This window comes from Acomys minous (assembly GCF_964271855.1).
Source record: "Acomys minous genome assembly, chromosome: 9".
Classification (NCBI taxonomy): Eukaryota; Metazoa; Chordata; class Mammalia; order Rodentia; family Muridae; genus Acomys; species Acomys minous.
In genome coordinates, this window is record NC_140490.1 from 102,773,232 (window position 1) to 102,788,066 (window position 14,835).

The 14,835-nt window shown below is 35.6% G+C and overlaps 1 protein-coding gene across 6 annotated transcripts in view; it reads left to right on the plus strand.

The window, feature by feature from the left end:
- The window catches only part of CEP290 (centrosomal protein 290), an 80,310-nt gene that overhangs the window by 19,833 nt on the left and 45,642 nt on the right, over positions 1–14,835 (plus strand). For 4 of the 6 annotated variants that reach the window (XR_014781855.1, XM_084795655.1, XM_084795654.1 and 1 more), the window contains 11 exons: positions 662–774; positions 954–1,700; positions 1,914–2,006; positions 2,269–2,353; positions 2,823–2,965; positions 3,518–3,682; positions 4,557–4,706; positions 6,177–6,292; positions 8,256–8,358; positions 8,505–8,735; positions 11,387–11,560. Coding sequence is in view for 5 of the 6 variants with exons in the window: in XM_084795655.1 (XP_084651781.1) it covers positions 662–774; positions 954–1,700; positions 1,914–2,006; positions 2,269–2,353; positions 2,823–2,965; positions 3,518–3,682; positions 4,557–4,706; positions 6,177–6,292; positions 8,256–8,358; positions 8,505–8,735; positions 11,387–11,560 (2,120 nt within the window). In the remaining variant the exon portion in view is untranslated. The remainder of the gene's footprint in view (positions 1–661; positions 775–953; positions 1,701–1,913; positions 2,007–2,268; positions 2,354–2,822; positions 2,966–3,517; positions 3,683–4,556; positions 4,707–6,176; positions 6,293–8,255; positions 8,359–8,504; positions 8,736–11,386; positions 11,561–14,835) is intronic. The other 2 variants (XM_084795657.1, XM_084795658.1) reach the window with 2 other exon arrangements.

Below are 14,835 nucleotides of genomic sequence, written 5' to 3' on the forward strand. Positions count from 1 at the left end.
CCACTTGGCGTCAGCACACTACACAGAGGACTTACTTAAGAGGAAGGCTAATTCTCCTTCTATGAGCAGGTTTTCATTTCCTGTAGCTTTTCATCTAGTGTGGAGGCCACATGTGAGTTTTCCTATCCATGTTAAGATATAAACTGGTATCATAATCTTTCAGGTCTTATTTAAGCAGTTATAGCATTGCAATTTCATGAGCATAACTTCCCTATCATATATATAAGACTCAGTGTTTTTGCAGACTTCTTGGTCCTCTGGCTTTTACAATGTTTCTGCCCCTTTTCTGCAATGTTCCATGTGCCTCAGGTCTGACATGGACAGAGTCTGCACAAAGTCCCAGCATCACTAAAATAAAATAAAATATTAAAATAAAAATGTATGGCTTTAAATCTATTTTGTATATACATTTAAATACTTATTAATGTGTACTTTTAAATTACCATGTACTAAATGATAAACATGACATAATAAAATACAATTATCATTCTATTGATAGCCTATTAAAAATAAGGTAGATTGGAGAGTTGTATTGACTACTTGTTGATCAAGGATTTTTGAAAACCTTGGAGCTTTTGCTTGGATTAAAACTTTATTCCTGCATTGGAATAACCTAGAGGATTTGTTGTTGTTGTTTCTTATTTATTCTTTCAAATTGTAGGATTAACCATTGAGGACCTGAACCTAACTCAAGACTTTTCTCAGGGAGATAGAATAGGAGAAAGAAAACTAAGTTTTATGAGCCTCAAGAATATGAATGAAACACAGTCAAAGGTAAACATTAATGCTCTGACAAAGAGAATAAAGAAAAATGCTAGCAGTTCTTTTTTTTCTTCACATAATCTCATTTAGCACCTCTGCTCTCTTAGGTTGTTAAGTGATAATTTTTGCCTGCTTAAATAGCTTGGTGATCTGAAGATTGATTAATGAGACATTATTTACTTTGAACACAGATTAAGAGTTCAGCTAAAGTAGAGCTGCGGCATAGGAGACCGTCACTCAGTGTTCTGCAATCAGATCAGAATGAGACAGAGGAAACTATGACGGTGCAGTCATTATCGAGAATGCTGTCTGGACTTCACCGTAGCGTAGAAAGTGGAGTGGATCCTATTGTCTCTTTAAGTAGCTGTTCCTCATTTATGCAAGTAAAAGACGATAATACAACTCCAGAACCTATTACGATAAGGGAGATTTTTAAAGCACCATGTCTTCAATCTTTGAGAACTCTAGAATCGTTAGTCAGCACCTTCAGTAAGGAAAGCAGTGATGAACTAAGTGATTACTTTTGCTCTCTCTCCAACGACTGTCTGAAGAGAGGGTCAGGGAACCATCAAGGTATAGAGAAAACCAGGTTCTTACAGAAAAGCAGTTCGTCTTTTCAAGCCTCACCAACAGCTTCAGAGTTCACGCAGAAGTTATCACATAGGCAGACCTCTGCAGTATTTTCTCAACAATCGCTTGACCATAACATGGATGAAGTAACACCAGAAGATGAACAGGTCCGTTCTCAAATAAAGTTTGCTGATCTCAGTTTGAAGGACAGTAACAGACAAATTGAATTACCCTCAAACAACAAAAAAAAGCAAGTTAATCTTTCAGATACCAGGCCTATAACTGCACAATCCAAGCCATCTCAGATAGATATACTTGAAAATTTCATAGGGCAGCTACAAAGAGAGCTAGCATTCCTTAGATCTCAGGTGAGAGCTTTCTTCCATATATATTCATTAAATCCCTGTATTATTATTAGTTATTAATTATTAATTTAATAACCTTTTTATTTTCACATTAACACTAGTTTATAACTAGTTTATATATAACTAATTTATATATACTTTTTAAACATTTTAAATTTTAGTATTTTTACTTTTAACTTGTTGACTCCCTAATTAATGTATTAAATATTTCTTTAGAATGAACCCGTAGCACATGATATATCGATCCAAGAAGAGCAGAGTAGAAATGCAGAAATAGAGCTTGTCCGTGAGAGAAGCCAGGCAGAACAGGTAGTGTAAAGACAGACTATTAAGGGCAACCATGCAGTTGGTACTAAGGGCAGAAAACTCCTGTGCATCTCTCTGTCTCCTGCCATGGGAAATGAGGGAGGAAGATGAACATTTCTTGTTTTGTTCTCGGGACTTTGTAATTGATGCGCCTCTCTAGCTTGTTTTCTGGTCTGCTAAACTTGAATTAGTAAAGCATTGCTTTATCTTGAAACCTACTCACTACTTTGATATTTTATAAAACATTTTTATTCTCTTTGTGCAGAATGAATTTCTTTCAAGAGAACTAATTGAAAAGGAAAAAGATTTAGAAAGAAGTAGGACAGTAATTGCTAAATTTCAGAATAAATGTGAGTCACTATTATCTCTTCCTTTTCTATACCTGTTTTCACTGTACTAAAAAATTTTAAACCTATAGGACTTTAATATATTAGTTATTTTTTAAATCTTTAATTGCCTTTATAATCTGTAACTCAGTCCATGTTATTTATCTTTGTAGTTTACATTGCTATTTTTATTGTTATAGAATATCATGTCCAGTTTTTTATGAAAATGTCTATATGCTCAGTGAAGGTAGAGTTATAAAAGTTTAAAGATTTTTAATATGACAGAGCTCTGCCATATTATCTATATATGTATATAGATGCATATGCACATGACTAAAAGATGTATGGTATTTAATTCATCTACTCATTCAATTTATAGTTGTTTTTATTTATTTTGTTTTCCAACTTTTTCCTATTTGAAATATCTGTCGTACATAAAATAGTGTAAGTTGTGAAAGATCTATTCACTCAAATTAAAAAAATATAATTACAGTAAAAGAATTAGTTGAAGAAAATAAGCAACTTGAAGAAGGTATGAAAGAAATCTTGCAAGCTATTAAGGACATGCCAAAGGATCCTGATGTGAAAGGCAGTGAAACATCTTTAATCATCCCAAGTCTTGAAAGACTGGTTAATGTAAGTTATGTGTCCATACTAATGTCTGCCTTCATCCAGCTCATTTTGATGCTGTGATAAAACACTCAGTTAAAAAGCAGCTTAAGAAAAAAAGATGAATTCTGTGGTCTGTGGATAGGCTACTATGGAGGTACGTGTAGGCTGCAGATGCCAGCAGCAGCTCACTACATGGCATCTGCAGAGCTAACATTTCTACTTTACAGATGCTGCCTGAGGAAGTGAGGAGGTAAGGATCTGAGCGACCAGCTTACCTAGTGGCAAACTGCTTCATATGTGATGCTAAACATCTTATGACTACCTGGTTATTTTCTACATCTCTAATCTATTAATATTTACTAAATGCTATTTATTTTAATGAAGTAATCACTATATATAGTAACATAAGCTAAACTTAAATGTTATAAATATTACTTCCTAAGAAATGTAAATAGCATTTTTTATTAGACATTGCCGTGAACATGGAAAGATGATAAATTATTTAAAAGCGTATTTTTCTTGGCTATTATCTACTGTTTTTTATTGCATTTGTAATATATAATGTAAATACACTAGGCTATGGAATCAAAGAATGCAGAAGGAATCTTTGATGCCAGTTTGCATTTGAAAGCCCAAGTTGATCAACTCTCAGGAAGGAATGAAGAATTAAGGCAAGAACTCAGGGAATCTCGGAAAGAGGCTATAAATTTTTCACAGCAGTTGGTAAAAGCAAACTTAAAGGTAAGAATTTTATTAAATTTAAGAAAATATTAAGCCTATTACTCTATGTTCAATAGGAAACTCTTTTAAAGAGGGGAAAAAGTTCTTTGAGATCTTTCACCCCTAACTATTTCCCCCCTTTTGGAGATTTTGAAAAATGTTTTTATTTATTTTTTATTTATTTTATGTAGTGTATTTTATCATATCCTACCTGGCTATCTCTTCTCGGTTCCTTCTTAACAACCATACTAAATATTATTTCTTCCTCTTAAAACAACAACCGAAAAGAAACAAACAAAATCCCCAGAATCTGATTTCTGATAGCCAACTAACTGCTGAGCATGGCGCTTGCCCTGCGGTCTGGTAGATGCGTCCAGGGTCCCTACTGAAGACCACTGAGGTGTTCCTCTCCTGGCGGTGACCAATTTCAAACAGCTTCTGTCTCTGTGCCAGAACATTGTCAGGCTTGGTCTTGTGCAGCTGTTGTGTGTGTCACAACTGCCTCAGTGAGTTCACATATGCAAACGCCCTGTTGAGTCTGAAAATCTGTGTCCTTGGCGTCACCCACAACCACTGGTCCTTGCAGTCTTTCTGTTCCCTCTTTCACACAGATCCTTGAGCCCTGTTTCGGCTGAGCATCCCAAAGTCTCTCACCCTCTGTGCATTGTTTTTTGAAGGTTCTTAAGTTAGGTGGAAAAATAAGTTCCTTGTAGTATACAAGATAACCTAAGAGCTCTAACTTTTGTTTTAGGCATTTCTAAGTAAAAATTCAAGTTTAATTAATTCTCAAGTTGTTTCCAGTTTCTAAAAAAAGATACACAGTAGAGAAAACATGACGTATAACTTACTGCCTGTAGTTTTCTGAATTTGACTATCATTCCTGCACTGTTTCCAGATTGATCATCTTGAGAAAGAAACTGACCTTCTGCGTCAATCTGCGGGATCAAATGTGGTTTACAAAGGTGTAGACTTACCTGATGGGATAGCCCCATCTAGTGCCTATATCATCAATTCTCAGAATGAATATTTAATACATCTTTTGCAGGTACTGAACATTTATATGTTAATAACAGACTTTTTTGGTAGTATGTTTCTGGATTTAGTATATGAATTCCTTTGAATTCTCAAAATAAACAAGTATGTTATTGGTAGATTGGGGGTCAGCTGGACGAACATAAATGAAGAGGTTTATTCAACTTAACTCCATGTAAAGTATGATCATGCATCTTGTCCGTTTGTATGGTACTCATTTGAAAAAAATAATGACATGAATACTATACAAATAGAATGAATATAAAATAGCATTGAATAAATGAGTATTTGTGCTTATTGCTGCTTATAAAAATGAGAGAATGAAATGAAAAAATTTCTCAGTGCTGTTATTAGAATTGCCTGCTTTTATGTTAATCACAAGAGAAGTTTGCAAGTAAACTTGAGTTTCACATTTTCCTGTGTAAATTGTTAGTTGATCCACTGAGAATTAGAAAGAGTGCTCTATTATATTACTTGAACTGTCATTGCTTCACTGATTGCCATCTACATCATGAGATTAAAAATAGCTTGATGAAGTGCTTTTCAAATTTTCATTTGAAGTTTAATGTCTGTAACATCACAAACCCTATAATTGTATTTACAAAAATCTACTCAAAAACAACAAAATACGCTTCTGATTGTAAGGCTCACTGCTTCCCAGTACTAGATTATCCAGCGGTGTTATACTTGAGTTATACTCATCATTGTTTTGGTTTTTATATGTGGATATGACATTAATCTTATCTTTATTTGAATTTGTATGCTACTCATACAAGATAAGAGTAACTTTAATAACACATCAAGTCATTTCTTTAAAATGCATCTTACGTCACTATTCTTAGATACAAGGAAATAGTAATGATTTATTTCATGTATTATTGGGATAATATCAACAAATAGTGGCAACATGGTATTGTAATGCTTGATCTAAGCTTTGTGTTTTTTATTTCTATTTAAAAGCTGAGGACCAGCAATGTGGCTCTGTGTGTAGAGACACTTGTTTCCAGCCCTGGTGGCCTGTGTTTGTGCTCAGTGCCTGGGACCACATGGTAGAAGAGGAGAACAAACTCCACCACTTTTCCTCTGACTGCTGCATATGCAGTGGACTCTCATGCAAACAAACAAACAAATTAATTTATTAGTGTAAAAGCTACTTTTTAGTGGAGGCACAAAAGTGTATGCTGTCAAATACGTGGCTAAGTAAAGGAGTTGAGTATTTAACTGTTCTGTTGATAAACATTTATACTTAAGGTAGATTCTGTATCTGATAGTTTGTGTGCATACTGCACTACCACATTTGAGAAAAATAATTTTGCTTGTTTTACAAAACTTTCTATGTGTATTGGCTCATTCTTTGTATCTTATATTAAAATGTTGAAAATATGGAGTTTTAATAATCTTTTTGGAATGTGAATGTGTACCTTTGGATTCAAAATATAATCTAATATGCTATTTGAATTTTTATTTATAAATGAAATTTTAGGAATTAGACAATAAAGAAAAGAAGTTAAAGCATTTAGAAGATTCTCTTGAAGATTATAACAGAAAATTTGCAGTCATTCGTCATCAACAAAGTCTATTATATAAAGAATATCTAAGGTATTTATGTTTTGAAAACTTTATACAGTTGTGGTATTGTACTCACAATCACACAGAAAATATTGATTCTCCTCGACATAACTACTGTCAAGAGCATATTTAAACATGTTTCTAAACTAGTTTAGTGTTCTTAACTCTCTTCATGTCTGGGACTGATAGAGCTTAGCCAGGTTCCAGTGTGTCGTACGTAGGTGTGAGGCACTGAGCAAGTTGCTTTGCCTTCACTGTCTGTGTTTTCGTTTCATCTTGTTTAATTCTATGATAGCAGTTCGAGCCTCAATAGGGTTGTAATACAATCTAAGTGAGCTATTAATGAAAATGCTCAAGCTAGTGCACAGCACACTCGCACACTACAGATGCTAGCTTTTGTTAGCAGCATTCATTGCTTTCATCACTATGAAATATGCTGGTAGGGAGCTGACATCTTTCATCAGAGTCTTAGTAGAAAATACATTTCATAACTAAAGGTGATTTTAAACACTGATAGTAGCATCTGATTGACAAGAAACTAAGGTAGAGGATGGATCAATTTGTATGGATTTTTGTTAACTGTTATTGTGGTTGTAAAATGTTTCCAGAAATTCATAGAAAGTAGGTTCATGTCCGTTGAAACAGAGTCACATGTTTTTCACGTATCCAATCAAAATTCAAACATGTTTAAATTAAAACCATTTGGTGGCAAAAGTAATGCTGCCACTAAAATTGGCCTGTGCCATACATAAACTTTTGAATGCCTTTTCAATAGGCAACAAGGACTTAGATACTTTAAAAAATGATTAATTTGGATTTATTTTAATAGATAAGTAAAAATATACTTACAAGTATACTTTTAAAAAGGTATCTTCGTTTATGTAAAAATTGAATAGATGTATCAACCTGTTTAATATGTTTATTATTCTCATGTTTTATGGTAAGAATGCAATAATCTACAATAAACAAATTTTCAAGCATATAATAATATACTGAAGTCATAATGTGGTAAAATAGATTTCTTGAACCTACTCTTGTTTGAGTCCTTTACATCCCGTCTAGTAAATCTAAAGGTTTTGTTCGTTTAAAATCTTCCCATATAAAATATTTTGATCATGTTTCCCCTCTCCATGTCCTCCACGGCATACTCTCTTCCCTCCCCACCCAAGTTTATATTTTGTTCTTTCTCTCCCTCTCTTTAAAAACAACATTCCTAACCAAGTAGCTATTTGTATTTGATACACACTAGTAAGAGAAAAATAAGTTTTCCTCAAATCTAGTAATTTCTAATGTTTGTATTCTAAATATTTTGTGTATATTCATTGCTCATATTTAAGAATTAGGCTAGAATTTTGAGGTTTGATTTTTTTTTTCAGAATTTGTTTGGAATATTAACTATGTTTATATTTTCAGTCCTTTTCTCTTTACCATAATTTATTTATAAATTCCATATACTAATTGAGTAGTTACTCAGTTGAAATCTTACATACACACACACACACACACACACACACACACACACACACACACTTTTTTTCTTTTTTTAAACAAATCAGTCTAGTCCATGGGGCGCTGTGTAAAGCCAGCGCTTGCATCATTTTGATATGAAACCTTTAGTGTTAGAGTGAAGCTAAGGAACCCTGTACTGGTGACGCTGCAAAGCTGGCAGTTTTCTGGAATTTTCTATTTCCTTTTTTTGGCATAAAATATTGTGGACTTGACTTATATATTTCCTGTCTGGATGAGTATTATGTTGTAAATATTTTAAACTGTTAGGTCAGATAAATGAAAATAATTTGATAGAATTATGATATTGCCTTTAATTTGTTAAAAGCTTTGAGTGAAATTTAACTTCTTGCATGTCAAATGGTAAGTAGTATGTCTTTTGTTCTAAGAAAATTTAAAGCTTGCATAATCTAAATGTATCCCTCTTGTTATAAATTTTATTTTGTTTACTTTATAATCTTTTTCATTGTTATCGCATTTATTATAGTGAAAAGGATATTTGGAAAACAGAATCTGAGACAATAAAAGAGGAGAAGAGGAAACTTGAGGATCAAGTTCAACAAGATGCTGTGAAAGTAAAAGAGTACAATGTAAGCACAATGTGACCATCGTTCTGACAGTGCAAGGAGGCAGCGCAGACTCACTTAGTAACCCAGTGTGCTTCTGTTGTTCAGAGCTTGCAAAGGAGGCAGCGCAGACTCACTTAGTAACCCAGTGTGCTTCTTCTGTTGTTCAGAGCTTGCTCAGTGCTCTTCAGATGGATTCCAATGAAATGAAGAAAATGCTTTCAGAAAACAGCCGGAAAATCACTGTTTTGCAAGTGAATGAAAAGTCTCTCATACGGCAGTATACAACCTTAGTGGAAACGGAGCGGCAGCTTAGAAAAGAAAATGGGAAACACAAGAATGACCTGGTTTCAATGGAAGCTGAAGTTACTGAAAAAATTGGAAGTTTGCAAAGATTTAAGGTATTTCTGATTTTTTTTCTTTTTTTTAGGGGGCTCAGGAACTTTTTGACATGAAGGTAATAAGAATCATGCATATCCACCACTGGGATAAATGGTCCATGTTTATTGACATTTGTTGTAATCACTTCATCCATTTTTGTAGGAATGCTTATATTGTAGACATTTCTCTCCTAAATATTTTTAGTGTGCATCTCTACACACTGTTTTTATTTACACACTGTAATAATGTTATAATACTGAAAACATTAACAGTATTTCTCTGTTTCCTACTGGTTTTTGAACTTAGCTAGATTTATTTTTTGACATAACAAAAATTTCTAGACCTAACTTACATACTACTGCTCAGATATAAAGTAATTCAGTTCTTTAAGGAGACCAGTTTCTTTTTAGAGGGGAAAATACTTACATACCCAGAACTGATTATGTAGTATCTGCTTTTGAGGTTTCATTTCTGCTAGCCTCTCACCTTGAACAAAATAGGGAACATAATGTATACTTTTGCCATAGGAGTTCATATTTAACTTTGTAGTTTTATATTCCTCATTATTTTGCACAGAAAGCTGGAAATTAATTATTTTTTCAGATACCATCACATATTAATTAAATGTAAAATTAGCTATAATGGTTAATATATCCTAAAACCTTTAAAGTTCTTATGTTCCTTAGAATCTATTTCACTGAGCATGCATTGGCAAAAGTAACATTCTAGCAATTTGAAATGATCTTTTCTTTTTGCTTTCAATATTTTAAAAACTGAATTCAAAACTACAAAACATGTATGTTTTCAGAAGATTAAGTGTATAATCTAGCTGCTGCCGCCGCCCCGCTACCCAGGTAACAGAACACCTTGCTGGTGGTGGCTCTCTGTGACAAGGACAGACACTCGAGTGGCTTCCCGTTCACGTTTGTCTGCATCCTCACATAGGAGCTCTTTCTATTTGGAAAGGAATTAAGGCAATTTGAGACTTAGAAATGTTCCTGTTTTTATTTTATTTGAATTAGTTTATTTATTTATGTAGGGTTTTTTGAGATAGGCTTTTTCTATGTAGTCTTGGTTGTCCTGGACTCACTTTGTAGACCAGGCTGCCCTTGAACTCACAGAGATCCTCCTGCCTCTGCCTTCTTGAGTGCTGGGATTAAAGGGATGTGCCACCATGCCCTCTTGTTTTTATTTTTGTGCCTTTTAAAAAAGATTGGACTCTTTTGGAGTTTTGCCAGTGCACATAGTGCTTAAAATATGAGCTAGGGTTTTATGCTCTTCTTCAACCACACTTTTGGGTTTGTTTGTGTGTTTTGATTTTATAGGAAATAAGAAAAGGGCATATTTTAAAGAAAACAAAACATAATTTCATGTTTTTCCAGCCTGTATCACAAAATGAAACCAAATCCCTATAAGGTAGAATAGTACGTATTTATTTACATGGAGAGAGGTGTTGCAGTCAATGTGATTTTTGCTAATCTCAGGAGTGGATTATAGCTACAAGTGCTTCATCTCCACATCGTCAGCTTGACCACGTGCTGCTTCCATCACTTACTATGCTTGTCTATGTACCTTATGCTTATCATGGAGCATCCAACCGGAAAGAACTGGAAAAGGCCCTGGTACCTTGCTTGTGTTAATAAAACCTCCTTAGTACCTGTGGTTAGTGACTTTTCAGAGCTACAGTGGAACATCATTTACTCTTCTTCCCAGGATGGCACCAGATACCCAGGATAGTTAAACTTAAAAACAGGACAAGTTTGTTTTGGTTCCAATACTTGAAGGTTTGGGAGAATGACCTCACTACCTTTGGCCTGTCACCACAGGTATATCACAGTAAGAAGATGGGTAATAGGGGCCTCACACCTCATAGCCAATTTAAAGAAAAAGAAAAAGCGCGCACACAGAGTGAGAGGTCCCATAATCCTCTTTGAAAGCACACTCCAGCTGACCTGAAACTTCCCACCAAACTCCACGTCTTAGATGCTACAATCCCCTGATAGCACCATGCTGGGAAATAGGCTTTTTACGTGTCCTTGGAGGAATATTCTATATTTAAGTATAGCAAACACGAAGGAAGTAACTTAAATCCTTATTTTTACTATTTAGATATTTGAATCACTCAGAACTAAGTTTGTATCACTTCAAGAAAACAAACATAACTAAAATTTAAAGGTATCATTAGTTCATGCTAATTTTGCCACTTAAACTGCCAAATGTTTACTTGATTTTAATCTCCTAAAACTCTCAAAAGGCATTCAAAAATGATTTCTGTTTATTATACTTTCTCAAATTAATTTTACTATGACAACTTGTTTATTTGTTTTTTAGACAGGATAACTCAGTAGCCGTGGCTGTGTTTGACTCTTTGTAGATGAGGCTAGCCTTGAACTCACAGGTATCCACCTGCCTCTACCTCTCTGAGTACTGGGATTACAGGTGTATGCCACCGCATCTGGCAACTGTAACAACTTGTAAAAGCAGTCATTCAAATTGTTATTTAAAGCTTTCCAAATATCATTTTCTATATGAAAGACTAAATGGGAAAAATGATATATTTTCCAAATGGCTTTTAAATATTTTTTATTTCAAATGAGTGATCTTCCTTAAAAAGAAGGCTTTACTAGAAAAAAAAAAGTGCAAATTTAATTCCATGTATTCCTTTTTTCAGGAAATGGCCATCTTCAAAATTGCAGCTCTCCAGAAAGTTGTAGATAGTAGTGTTTCTTTGTCTGAACTAGAACTAGCCAACAAGCAGTACAATGAGCTGACTGCTAAGTACAGGGACATGCTGCAGAAGGATAACTTGCTTGTTCAAAGGACCAGTAACTTAGAGCACCTGGAGGTAAGTGTCGGTGACCTTTGAACCCTGTTATACTAGTCATTTTACCTTCAGGGTGTCCTTGGGTGTGTAGGAATTTCACTGATTTTAAATGATTAAAATTGGTTTGTATTTATGTAGTTGTGGTGGAAATATGCAAATAGGAATGATCTAATTGTGGTTTGTCCTGGATATCAACTCATATACCAATATGTAATATAGTATCTATGTGTAATTGCAAATGGCTTAATGATGACTTTATTTAGGTCATCCTCTTATGTCTCTTGCTGTACGATTTAGCTGAGCCAAACTTCTCTTATGGCACAAATAAGGTACTGTAATTAAAGGGAAATGCTATTAAGTACCCGTTCCTTTCTTTTCTGAGCGGTCTCTTTTGATTCTGTTTCTTATGATGGGTTTATTTGGCTGTGGGTGCATTATTAATGGTGTTTCCTAAGCAGTGGGTCAGCTCTTGTTCTCCGTCCTCCAGTGTTATAGAAATCCTGGAAATCAGGGTAGGGATAAAGGAGATGGCACTTACCCAATAAGTAATTTAGATCTTTGAAGTAATGTGTCTTAGTTTCTTTTCTGTTTCTATAATAAATAGCTCCCACCCAAAGCAACTGAAGACAGGAAGGGGTACTGTGACTGGGAGTGTCTGTCACGTGAGGGAGTTCAGTGTAGCAGGGTCTCACGGCTGCTCACATTGTATCCACAATCAAGGCACAGACCAATTGATGTTTCCTCTTGCTCAGCTTGCTTTCTCCATTTTACACAGTCATCTCCACCAGTAAAGAAGTAATCCAACCTCACAGTCACAATGGGTTTTCCTACATTAATTAATGCAATCAAGATACTCCCCACAGGGCCATCTCCCAGGTGACTATAGACCACAATTACATCTTGGAAAATAAAAAGCCAAATGCGGTAGTATTGCCCCACAATACCATCAACCTTACAGCGAGAAGGGAGGCAGGGAGGAAAATCCCTTTGCCTGGAAGCTTGTGGCCAGCTAGCGTGGAATACACAGCACAGAGGCAGAAGCCGTAAGAAATACCCTGCTTGTTTCAAAGCCAGTGGTAAGAACAGACTATCAGAAGTTGTTCTCAGACACCTACACATATGGTACGTCACATGTGTACCTACACTCACACACACATCTCACACAGAGTCTAGAACATTTTCATTTATAGTTCAGACCTTTCATTATTCTGTTACTGATTCTTAACTCTGTTACTGATTCTTAACCTTTCTTTCCTTGTTGTTTGTGTGTGCACGTGCACGGGCTCTTATGCACATCTTTGCATGTATGTGGCACACTGGCTTGTGCAGATGAATATGTACACGTGTGCACATGCATGTGGAGGCCTGCAGTTGGTGTTGGATATCTTACTCAGTCACTCATCCCTTTCTATTTAGTGAAACTGAACCTGGATTTTGCCAGTTCTAGCTAGTCTACGTAGCCGGCTTGCCTGAATGTCCTGTCTCTGCCTCTTGAGTGCTGAGGCTGGAAGCTGCTGCCATGCTTACCCAGCTGCTTTATACATAGCTGCTTGATCTGAACTCTAGTCCTCACACTTGCCCAGTAAGATTTGTATCTATGGAGCTGTTTCCCTGCCCCCTACATTTAAAAAAATGAAATGTATTTTACTTTTATGTGTATGGGTGGTTTTCTTGACTGTGTATATGTACACCACATGCTTGCAGTGCTGCAGAGGCCAGAAGAGGTTCTTGAGTCGTCTAGAACTGGAGTGACTTATAGTTTCAGCCAGCGCTCTTTCCAGCCTCACTCCCTGCATTATTTTAAATAAGCAAATGAGTTCTGATTTTGTTATCAATCTCACTAGAAATAAAGGTATATGCTACAGGCTTCTCAGTAGAAGTAGAGGTATATGCCTTTAAGCTCAATCTCCTTAACATCCACATGCATGGGATAGGAAACAATTTAGTTAGCTCACAAGCTACTACTTGCTTAGGGGAGCACGCTAAGTAAACCAAACATTACATTTCAATGACTTTCAGGAAATAGCTTGAGGCATTATGTATTAATACTACCTAGAAATAATCCTGTGCCATTTACTTTTTACTGCTTTGCTGGAGACTTGAGATGATTGCTTTTCTGTGTAAAGATAATTCTGACTATTTAGATGTAATAATTTCCCTTTCCCATTCTCCATGTCCTTGTTCCAAGTTCTTTAGTATTAAAAAACCCGAGATGAGAATCTGTAGCTAGCTATCAGTAATAGGTCATGGTAGGTTCTGCCTCTTTATTTTGTATTTCTAAGAAACCAAATTCTGTCAAGAACTGAACCTCTGAACTCCATCTCTAGGCTTCAATAAATAGTTCTTTAAGCTCTATGTACTGTTGTTGTTATCATCATCATCATCATGTGTGTGTGTGTGTGTGTGTGTGTGTGTGTGTGTGTGTGTGTGTGTGTCAGCAGTCAGTTCCTGGTAGACTCTGTGGATAGAACTCAGACTGAGGCTTATGCTGCAGGAACTTTTACAGGCCAAGGCATATTATTTGCTTTCAATGATTTTTTTTTAACTTAGTTCTTCTGTTTTTCCAAAAAACCACTTTATTTTAAATCATTCCTCAAAGTTAATATATATGAATAAAAAGATACGGATCTATCGAGGCTGGAGGGAAAGCATGGTGGTTAGGAATGCTTGCTGCCCTTGCTGAGGACTTGAGTGCAGATCCCAGCATTCATGGTCAGTAACATGCCTGGTACTCAAGCTCCAGGAGCATGTGCACTCACCTGCAGGAACTACATACAGAAACCCTTTTTGCAAAGTTCATGTACTTTGTAACTTAGTAACTGTCTTTTGCTTATGGGGTATTAATAATTAATATCATGTTTGCTAAATACCGACACCTCCAAATTCCAGTGTGAGAAAACTGCCTGCAAGATTTAGTTAGTAAAATAACAATTTTATTCTTGTTGCAGCATCTGGGTGTCAGAGCTCATACACTACCTGCAGCACCTGGTGTCTAGGCTAGGAAGAGTTAAAGACTATGAATGACAGTTAAGGAAAGCGAAACTGTGATCAAAATGTATTGTTTGAAAAAAAATGATTTCCAATAAAATATTTCACTTAAAAAAGAATGATTGAAGAAGAGGGGTAGGCAAACTGGGGTTAATCTGCAAACTCCTCACTCACATATATGGCACCCGACCAGGGAGCAGTGGAAGGAATGGAAGGCTGTCAGTTGGGCTCCTTTACCAGCGCGTCTGTCTGTACTGGAGCTCATGGCCTGGTACTCTCCGTGTAACTGAAGGTCTCACAGCTATTGT